This window comes from Gymnoscopelus braueri (assembly GCF_963280865.1).
Source record: "Gymnoscopelus braueri genome assembly, chromosome: 2".
Classification (NCBI taxonomy): domain Eukaryota; kingdom Metazoa; phylum Chordata; class Actinopteri; order Myctophiformes; family Myctophidae; genus Gymnoscopelus; species Gymnoscopelus braueri.
The window spans coordinates 12,938,712-12,949,409 of NC_137604.1; the positions used below are offsets into that span (position 1 = coordinate 12,938,712).

The window sequence follows — 10,698 nt, forward strand, 5'->3', positions numbered from 1 at the left end:
AACAACTGCCAAATAAATGAATCCACAAGCTTCATCATCATCATCATCATCACTTGTCCACAGAGCTGTTAACTACTTTAATGAGTGAAGTTCAGCCAATATGAACTGATAGAAACACAACAGTGGAGCTGAAAAACGGAAAGATAAATAATACTGACCAAGGAATATCTAAACTGTCTGAAATAAACACATATTTTGTTCTTTATTTTAGTAAAGTTTGCACGACCTTTCTGTTATTAACTCTCATCGTGTCACTGTCACAACACAGAGCGCTCATTCTCCTTATTAACATAATTAAAATTAATAATTAAAACCTCATGGGAATTCAAATACATTTATTGTACTATTTATTTTTAGTTATGCTGCAGGACCACATTGGAAACAAGTGTTTCATTACGCTTTAATGTGTTATCCTAGGTTTAAGTTATTTTGTGATTTTGCTCGTATATCTTTTACCAAAATCAAATCGAATCTCAAATGATGAATTGATGTGAAAGTATCAATGTTTGTAAGACCTGCAGTTAAACATGGAGCCATGTTAGTGTGTTTGTTGTTAAATCACGTGATGTCAACCTATAATGGATTATTTACATCATAACATAACATTATAGTTTGTTTCATGCATTGAACATGGATTTGGTGTTTAGTTTTTTATACCAAAGGTCAGACAAACTGTAATCATTGTGAACATTATTAGTTAGTTTAGAATCCTAGCATTAGCTCTATGTTGGTGATATTATTAATCATGAGAAGATTCCTTGTTTGTGGTTCCCTCCTAAATTGTAATGAGATCTGCTCCCCTGCTCGTGATTAGTGATTACATATAAATCATTACTTAATATAAATGATTGCATGTCATCAGTGTCTCCCATTAATTTCATAGACTGTGGCGGACCACCATTGTCTAATTTGGGTGGACCCGGGTATACCCATCACCTCAGACCACCCTAGAGGGTCCAGGTCCACCTATCACCTCAGACCACCCTAGAGGGTCCAGGTCCACCCATCACCTCAGACCACCCTAGAGGGTCCAGGTCCACCCATCACCTCAGACCACCCTAGAGGGTCCAGGTCCACCCATCACCTCAGACCACCCTAGAGGGTCTAGGTCCACCCATGTCATAATGATCTTAACACATTAATTATCACACACTATAAATGATTGCAGAATAAATGACTTATGGTCAATTATAGAATAATAAAACCTTTTTCACAAACATGGCTGACTGACTTCCTTTCAGATGGATATTAATATTAATGTTATGAAGAACTCTGATTGTGTGTGTGATCATTTATTTAATGTTTCAATATAGTTTAGAACTGAAATATTATGTTTGTGTTTTCTGATGACAGAAACTATACAAAGTCATTTGATGAACCACCCACACTAATTGGGACTCCCATTTCCTTTGGTGTGTCGCCCAGGTGGCGCCTAAACCCTGACCTTTAACCTCACAAACACTATGCCTAAACCCAAACTTAACCCTAACCCCTTTAACCTCACAAAAAAAATATGCCTAAACCTAACCCTAACCCCAACCTTTAACTTCACAAACACTATGCCTAAACTTAACCTTAACCCTAACCATAACCTCACAGAAACTATGCCTATAAACCTAACTTTAACCTTAACACTAACCTTTAAATTCACAAAAACTATGCCTAAACCTAACCTTAACCCTAAAAGGTTGATGATGTTATCATTGTGCTGCTGTTACGACTATTTAAAAGCTGATTGGACACACATGTATTTCTTCCTCTCACACCCAGGTGTTCTGTGAAAAGACAATAGACCAATAAGAATCAGAATGTATTAACTGTGTGAACATGTTAACACTTTAGAATAACCTTCCCTTATAATAGTAAATTAATCATTCATACATTATTATTTTAAATTAAAAAAATATGTGTTATTCATAACATGTTAAACAGTTGGTTAAGGATTTAATGATTTAAAACTATGCTATAAATAGTTAATAGATCATGAACAAGTTATTAGTAAACTACTTAAAAACCTGACCTCCCAGCACCCTCCCTGCAACTACAGTAACCATCAAAGTAGAAACAACTCAGTCCATTCAAACAACATTTGACCAATACTTTGTCAATAGTGTTTCTTAGTAGGAAGGGCAGCTCAGTTGGTAGAACACTCTCCTTTGGACCACAAGGTTCTGTCTTTGATCCTGTTAGTGATGGAATGATCAGTGTTTTCAATGAACTGAATCATTGGGTTCAGTTCACTGAAATGTTGTGTTCAATGTATTGAATCATTGGGTACAGTTCACTGAAATGTTGTGTTCAAATGGTTGGTTCAGAGTTTGGCTGCATTGTGTCGTCTCTTCACTTCCAGACTGAATCACTTGAACGTCCTCTCAGGCTATGGGATCTAAACTCCTGCGTCATGTAAAACATGTTTATTTGAATGATGATGAATGGTCCAAACTACACAGTTCACCAAGATGACCCCCCCCCCCATCTGACCATATTGACATCAGTGTTGTCTGATACAACAAATCAGTTGATTATTACATGTGATTATTAGATTCATTATTATAAGAAATTAAGCAGAAGACACATGATAATGTGAATTCACACGACCGGGATGGTTTACCAGGCTAGTTGTTTCACTTCTTACACAAGCACGTTGTTTTGTGTATGTTTTCTAGTTTTATACACTTTTATACATTAAAACTGTATAAATGTATATATTAAAAAGTTTAGTAAAAAGAAAGAGGAAGTGAACCTGGGTGTGTGGGAGGAGTCTAAAGATTCTCATCATTGGTTGTCGGCACCAGAATACGACCTGAAGAGAGAAACAGACACACAAATAAATCCTATGTACTGTATTGTGTGCATTTCTCCATAAAATGCATACATGTACACACGACACAATAACACAACAACATTAGGGTTCAGTCATCAGGGTCACATGTTGCATCAGAACTAATGTGAACATTTGACTCTTATTTAAGACTAAATGTGACAACATAGAACACACTTTGACCTCTAACAAAGTCGTCTAAACTGGTCTAAACCGGTTAAGGTTCTAAACCAATATAAACCAATTTAGGTTGTGGCTTTACATGTTTGTTTGTTTGCATTTCTGTGAGGGTTCCACATGTCATGTGATCCTCTGTTGATATGACCTAATTTCTTTCACTGTTAGTAGATTTATTAATTAAACATGTTAATTAAACATGTTAATTAAACATGCTAATCACCTCGTTTCTTCCACTGGAAGTAGATGAATCCAGACAGGAACAAGACCAGACCCAGAACCAGACCTGATGCTCCCATGGCCACCTTGTTCTTCACTGACTCTGGCATGGAGTCATCTGATAATACAAATATTATATTAATTATATTATTACAATAGATTAAAACACCTTGTTCTTCACTGACTCTGACATGGAATCATCTGTGTCATTTTAGATTTGAGCTATAACTATTATTTTATACTTAGACTATTCAAAAATAGCAGATCTGCTATTTTTTGAAACAGAGACATTTGTTGAGACATTTGACAGTTACAAATGTTCGCTTTCAATATATATATTAAAAGATTTGCAAACATTTTTCAAAAACAGCAGATCTACAAGCTCGTAGCTTGTAGATCTCGTGCCGCACTATGAGCTTGGAGATCTGCTATTTTTGAATATCCCAAAGTATAAAATAATGGTTATAGCTCAAATCTAAAATGACACGGATGTGTTCCTGGAGTGAATGGGTTAAGTAAGTAAGCCTTGCCAAGCCATGTGACCCATAGGGTCATTGATGTCATCTAGACAAGACACTTTAAGTAGTTGAGGCTCCTGTCATGACCTTCTTATTAGAATGGTAACTTTTTTTATGATGTTTTAATGTATTTGTATTGATTTTTATTACTGGTGTCTGTATTATTATTGTGTCTTGTTTTTAATTGGATTGCTGTGTTTCCTTTCTGCAAAACAAATGTACCTTCAGTTACAAAAAGAGAAGAATCCTTGAACCCTTAAAACAGAGTGTAGTGTAACACATTAAAGTAGAGTACAGTAGAGTACAGTAGAGTACAGTAGAATACAGTAACTGACCCCAGTCCATCTTGATAGGCGCGGTCAGGCTGGGATGTTCCACCATGCATGTGATCTTCTCTCCTGATCTGTAACACACACACACACACACACACACACACACACACACACACACACACACACACACACACACACACACACACACACACACACACACACACACACACACACACACACACACACACACGTTTTTCTGCTGATGATCCTCTTCAAAAAGGACAGCATGTTTTCTATCTGATGAGGATGATCAGTACCTACGCACAGGTGCCCCCTCTGTACCACGGTGCAGAGGGGGGGGGGGGGGGGGCACCACGGTGCCGAGGGGGCACCCAAAATGAGCCATGCCACTCATCATATTTTGGTGTAGGAGCGTGAATGCCCCGCTGGGCTCTCCTCTGCTCTAGTGTTTATTGTGTATTCCACTATTTCCTCCCCATTGCAGAAAAAATAGAAAGGCAAGAGGCAGAAGAAACTTAGTAACGAGATATGCACGTTATAGCGTATTCCTGTGTGTGTATTCATGTATAGCACACTCGGTCTCTGTGTGCGTTCGTCATGCTTGCACGACGACGAGCTTGCTGCGTGGTTGTGTCTGGAGTAGACTGGTGATAAACACGGGACTCGGGAGGAATCGTGTGTGTGTGTGTGTGTGTGTGTGTGTGTGTGTGTGTGTGTGTGTGTGTGTGTGTGTGTTTGACTTAATATTAGCCTACCAATTAATGGGCAATTTTCAGCAAGTGAGTAACACTTGTTTTATTTTTAAAGAATATATGTATAGGTGTCTATTAGGTGTGTATTTCTATGTATAGGTGTCTGTTAGGTGTGTACCTGGGTGTGTACTCCAGGTAGGAGTGGTACTGGTAGTGCCAGTCTCCATCAGACAGCTCATCGGTAGAGGAGAGGCCAGAGGTCAAAGGTTCTTGCCCTATCCACCAGGTCACCAGGATCACTTTAGGATAGAAGTCGTAGCTGCTGCACCTCAGCATGTGAGTGTGTTCACCACGACGAGGGGGAGTCTCTGACTTCAGTCTCACTTTGGGCTCCACTGGATGAATAAGTAAAATTTATAATAAAAATAAATATTATTATTATTATCATTATTATTATTATTATATAACCGTCATAGGAAAATGTCATTATCATGATCATAATGATGATAATGAATGATTATAATGATCCAGAAAGCTGCACGCACTTGGTCTTCAACCAGCCAAAATGTTCGTATTTGATATTATACTGTTTAGACTGATGATAGGTTCATGGTTTACCTATGATCCTAGATTACTATTTCTATATATTTGATGTATTAACTTGTGTTTTCCTTGCTTACTGTGAATCTCTCTGGATTAAGAGCGTCTGATAAATGCCTACATTGTAAATCGTAACTGTAAATGTCAGTGTTTGGCCACCAGATGGCACCAGAGAACAACGTTTCATAGAGTACTGTAGATTCTACAATAGTCTACAGTTTTCTACAACATAGAATTTTATATAACATAATTTAAACATATTAAATAATTCACAGTTACACAGTGCTTTACATAAACAACAATAAACCAGCAATATCATTTAATGAACATTGCTCAAATGAATAAGAGTAAAAACAAACAAAACAATACACATAATTCTGTAAAATATTGTAATAAAAAACATACAAAACAAACTAGTAAAGACAATAATTAAAATATAAAATCAGGTGGTGAAATGAAGTGTATAGAGGTGTGTTTTAGCCTGCATGGTTCTTTTTAAAGTTAATTTAAAAACATTAATCCTGGTGTCTCTGTTTTAGGCAGGTCATTATATGTAGGTGAAAACACTCAGAAATAGATGTTTCATTTATACTCGGTGTACGATGGTGAGCTTGTAGATCTGCCATTTCCACTGCGTGACAGCGTGTTAGCATACAGTATAAATCAAGATGATCTGAAATGTTTCTCAGCAGATTAAAGAATGTTTTATAATCATTATCAGATCAATATTAACACCATTAATCATCTCTGAATAGAATCATGTGATTTCATGTTATAGTTTATGAGGTGATGAGTGTTGAGTGCTGCTCTGAGATCAGCTCACCTCTCTTGTCCAGAACAGAGTAGGCGGCCTCAGCGTTGTGTTTGCAGAATGACTCTCGTTGTGCTCTCATCCCACGCAGGAATGTAGGATCTTTATTCCAGCGCTCTGCGGTCTTCACACCATACTCAGTGTATCCAACCCACTGATCTACTCTACTGTCCCACCTGAGGATCTCATCACCATCGAAATTATATGACATTATGTACTGTATGTCCTTCAGCTCACTGGAGTTAAACACACAGCGGGGAGCCACATAGAACACATATCCATCTGGAAATAGACAATTAAATATGTCATTATGGTGCGCTGGGGGGGGGGGGGGGGGGGTGCACTATGCGGTGCGGGTCACATGCTCGCAATTTTTTCTATTAATTGATTAATTAAACGACCATAAAACAACTGTAACAACACACTCTACCAGCCATCAGTGGTGGAAAAAGTACTCAAATGTTTTACTTAAGTAAAAGTATCAATACTGCAATGTAGAAATACTGTAGCCTACTTTAAGTATCAAAAGTAAAAGTACTCATTGTACAAAATGTCCCATTTCAAGTTTTCAAATGAATACAAATCTTTTGAAAATAGCAGATCTAAGCTCACAATGCCTCGCGCTTGTAGATCGCTATTTTCAAATGGCCGATAGGGCTGAAGTTGTTACTATGTTTTATAATAATAATCACAATCTACAAAGTAACTAGTAACTAAGTTTTCAAATAATTATAGTGGAGTAAAAGTACACTATTTGCCTCTGAGATGTACTGTAGTGGAGTAGAAGTAAAAATATTAGAAATTGGAAATACTTGAGTAAAGTACAAATACCTCAAAATTGTACTTAAGTACGGTACTTAATTAATATGATTTTTGTTTTAATAGAGTCCAAGGAATTTTGATGTGTTTTATTTGGATGGTAACTGTTGTATATCGTATTATCTTGGATTTTGACATGATTCATGTCTTTTAATTGAAAATGAAATGAATAAATTGAAGTGTGTGTGCGTATTCAACCGTTTAAGTTAATAACTGTGTTAATAGTATTCATGTACCTTTCACTGGTGGTTTCTTCAAGGCAGTGCGAATGTTGTCCAGGTTGTCTTTGCAGATCGCCTGATTACTCAAAGCTACATCATAACCTCCTGGGAACCTCATTGGAGGAGCCACAAACGGAGCCACCACCTCCTTCCCTTTGTTGAAGTCTGCGTAGAACATCACTTCACCATCCAGTCCCATCATCACCTCTTTATATGGGTCTTTAACTGTGTCTGAACAGCCAAGGATTTGAATCTCCTCATGGAACACTGGAAATAAAACAAAGATGAAATTAAATTCAACAATAAACTTCTTCACAGTGACAATAACACATAATCATCATGTTAAACAATCATGTTTGGTTCTTATATGAAGTGAAAGGTTGGATATTAAAAGTAGCTTCCTGTCAAACGTTTTATTCACACTGAAACAGATTAAAATGTTTTTATGTATGTATTTATTTTTTATTATGAAAGTAATTCATACAGATTTTTTTTCATGTCACAACAACAGTTCCTAACATCTGTTTTAATGTTTATGTATTTGGACCAACATTCAAAATTCAATACTGTATATACAGGTAAAAGGAGTGTGTGTGTGTGTGTGTGTGTGTGTGTGTGTGTGTGTGTGTGTGTGTGTGTGTGTGTGTGTGTGTGTGTGTGTGTGTGTGTGTGTGTGTGTGTGTGTGTGTGTGTGTGTGTGTGTGTGTATGAGGATGCGTGCATGTGTGTGTGTGTGTGTGTGTGCGTTTGTGCGTGCAAGCGTGCGTGGAAGTCATTTGTTTGTATTGTGCATTGTCCATATTTGTTTTTATATAATAACAGTAGATATAAATGTATATATTATATAATAACATAAATATAATGTACTTACTTCCTGGGATCGCTTTGACATGAAGTACAGAGGAGAGGATGAGGAGGGTGGCTGTAATCTTCATCATCACTGATCAAAAATGAACTGAATTTAATAGATGAGAATAAACAGATGAGAATAAACAGATCAGAATAAACAGATTAGAATAAACAGATCAGAATAAACAGATGTTTACTGAAAGAGAAGTTCTGGAGTCTGAAAGAGAATGAAGGAGGACTCGTTCTTTAGTTCTTTAAGAATCAGCCAATCAGATTAAAGATATGATGTTACATCATCTGTTTCCAGAAAGACGACAGATTATTGCACATAATCATGTATGGTATATAGCTAATGCTTATGCACCTTATGTCTCCTCATGTACATACTGTACCTTATGCACCTTATGTCTAACCTCATGTACATGCTTTACCTTATGCTATTTATGTACATACAGTATGTAAATATCTTTGTTTAATTCATCTTTTATTCTCTCCTTGCCCCCCCCCCGTCTTCTTTTCTTTCTCTTTCTGAAAATAACTAAAACGATGGAGCTGCACAAAAAATAATTTCACCCACTTCTTTACACCTTTAACCTGTGATGTGACAATAAAGATGATTCTGATTCTGTTGAAGAGAAACACAAGAAAGAAAGAAAGTAAAATGTTGTAATTAATTAAAAGCTTTCAGATGAGACATGATGGGAGGCTAAAGGTTAAAGTTAATCACTTCAGATTGAAGTGATTACAGATTATTTAAAATATGAATAAAATAAATAATGTTTCCCATGTAGTTGCTGTTGGAGGGCAACGGGTGGGGGGTTCCAATCCACACCAAATTTTACACAAACACTGTTCAGGTCTGGTAAGAGAATAGTCTCACCAAATAAACTGAATGTCACACATTATGGTTCTACAGCAGTGTTACACAGTGTTTAACGCTTCAAATGGACAGAACTCAGAGACCATTGGATTGGAAGTCTGTGCAGTAAAAGTCTATTTAGTCTATTCATTTACTTTTAATAATTTATAAGCTAAGGTGTTCTACATTCTCACACAAAGGAGTCACACTTGACCTCCTAACTCAACCACATCTTCTTGGTCAAAGGTCAAAGGTGACATCTTGGAGCATCAGAGTGGTTAAAGGTAGCCTGGGATCAAATACCATTTTCAGGTTTCTGGTCCGGTCTGGAGTGGAAATAACTTTACGTCATCAGGCGGCCGGAACCCACGACCGGAACCTCCAGCGCTGTGCGCCGCCAAAATGATTCCCCTAGTTTAAAACTTTGGTATAATTGTTTTGTTTCTTTTGGTATAATAATGGTTTGGTATCTTCATCTTTTATTCTAACTCGTAGCGCGACTAGCGAGACTAAACGAACTGATTCACATTATGTGGGGAACAAAAACAATGTGACACCAACAAGAACCAACCATTGGAACACGATAGTTTTTTTATCCTTTTTTCTAAACCAGATCACAGGGCTCAGTTTTAGAATGAATACCAGGCTTTCCTCCAACCTGCTCATCAGAAGCAGTTAGGGGTTCAGTGCCTTGCTCAAGGACACTTTGACATGAAGCCAGGAGGAGTCAGGAATCAAACCGGGAACCTCTGTAAACTGAACTCACAGACGCTCCTCTAATCCAAGCCTCATTACATCTCACTGATGAAACCATCACGTCATGTGATCAAAGTGTTACTTCAGAGGTGTGTGTGTGTGTGTGTGTGTGTGTGTGTGTGTGTGTGTGTGTGTGTGTGTGTGTGTGTGTGTGTGTGTGTGTGTGTGTGTGTGTGTGTGTGTGTGTGTGTGTGTGTGTGTGTGTGTGTGTGTGTGTGTGTGTGTGTGTGTGTGTGTGTGTGTGTGTGTGTGTGTGTGTGTGTGTGTGTGCACACGTGTGTGCACGTGTGTGTTCAGCGTTGCTGGTAAAATGCTGTTCATGTTAATTAAACATCAATCCAAGCCTCATTACATCTCACTGCTGAAACCATCAAATGTCTTTAAAAACACACTGGTCATGTGATCATAGTGTCACATGAGAGGTTTGTGTGTGTGTGTGTGTGTGTGTGTATGTGTGTGTGTGTGTGTGTGTGTGTGTGTGTGTGTGTGTGTGTGTGTGTGTGTGTGTGTGTGTGTGTGTGTGTGTGTGTGTGTGTGTGTGTGTGTGTGTGTGTGTGTGTGTGTGTGTGTGTGTGTGTTGTGAACTCACCACTGAAGCTTCTGACTGGAAACTCAAACTTGAATTTCACTTCCTGATTCACCCAGCAGCCAATCAGAATTATTATTTTATTAAACATCACCAGTTACTAGAGAGACATGTTGATGTCAACAACCTGACAGACTGTACATAATTATATATTTATTTATTGTTTGTTTTATTTGACTCTTGTTGGTAATGTCAACGTGTTGCTCAAATAAGGACACTTTAAATCTGATGTAATTTAAAAGTTGAAACAGACAGACAGACAGACAGAAAGGCAGGTGTGTGTGTGTGTGTGTGTGTGTGTGTGTGTGTGTGTGTGTGTGTGTGTGTGTGTGTGTGTGTGTGTGTGTGTGTGTGTGTGTGTGTGTGTGTGTGTGTGTGTGTGTGTGTGTGTGTGTGTGTGTGTGTGTGTGTGTGTTTCTAGCTTCCCACTGGAAACTCCCCAAACGTTAATTTCACTTCCTGATTCACTGAGAGAGA

General features: G+C 37.8%; 1 protein-coding gene across 4 annotated transcripts; it reads right to left on the bottom strand.

Annotated features, from left to right (window-relative positions):
- Positions 1–1,071: 1,071 nt before the first annotated feature.
- Positions 1,072–8,645, bottom strand: LOC308075240 (H-2 class II histocompatibility antigen, E-S beta chain-like). 4 transcript variants are annotated; one of them, XR_013932180.1, is made up of 9 exons: positions 8,043–8,222; positions 7,187–7,438; positions 6,144–6,413; positions 4,899–5,115; positions 4,071–4,138; positions 3,222–3,335; positions 2,744–2,803; positions 1,500–1,775; positions 1,072–1,084 (listed from the first exon to the last, which is right to left on the bottom strand). XR_013932180.1 is itself a non-coding variant. In XM_080414954.1 (9 exons), the coding sequence occupies exons 2-8, from the start codon at positions 8,107–8,109 to the stop codon at positions 2,763–2,765; spliced, it is 1,029 nt and encodes a 342-aa protein (XP_080271080.1). In that variant the 5' UTR covers positions 8,110–8,126; positions 8,598–8,645; the 3' UTR covers positions 1,104–1,775; positions 2,744–2,762. The 4 variants fall into 4 exon arrangements, 3 of the variants coding, with proteins under 3 accessions (XP_080271080.1, XP_080271079.1, XP_080271081.1); XM_080414954.1 differs by lacking the exon at positions 1,072–1,084 and adding an exon at positions 8,598–8,645 and having other exon boundaries at positions 1,104–1,775; positions 8,043–8,126; XM_080414953.1 differs by lacking the exon at positions 1,072–1,084 and having other exon boundaries at positions 1,104–1,775.
- Positions 8,646–10,698: the final 2,053 nt, after the last annotated feature.

What these genes read in the sequence shown, in the direction of transcription:
- LOC308075240 (XM_080414954.1), bottom strand. Translation starts at nt 8,109, where the DNA reads ATGATGAAGATTACAGCCACCCTCCTCATCCTCTCCTCTGTACTTCAT. An exon ending in GAAGAAACCACCAGTGAAAG is followed by an intron (nt 6,414 to 7,186) that starts GTACATGAATAC and finishes GTCTATTTCCAG; the next exon opens with ATGGATATGTGTTCTATGTG. An exon ending in CTTCCAGTGGAAGAAACGAG is followed by an intron (nt 2,804 to 3,221) that starts GTGATTAGCATG and finishes TTCTCTCTTCAG; the next exon opens with GTCGTATTCTGGTGCCGACA.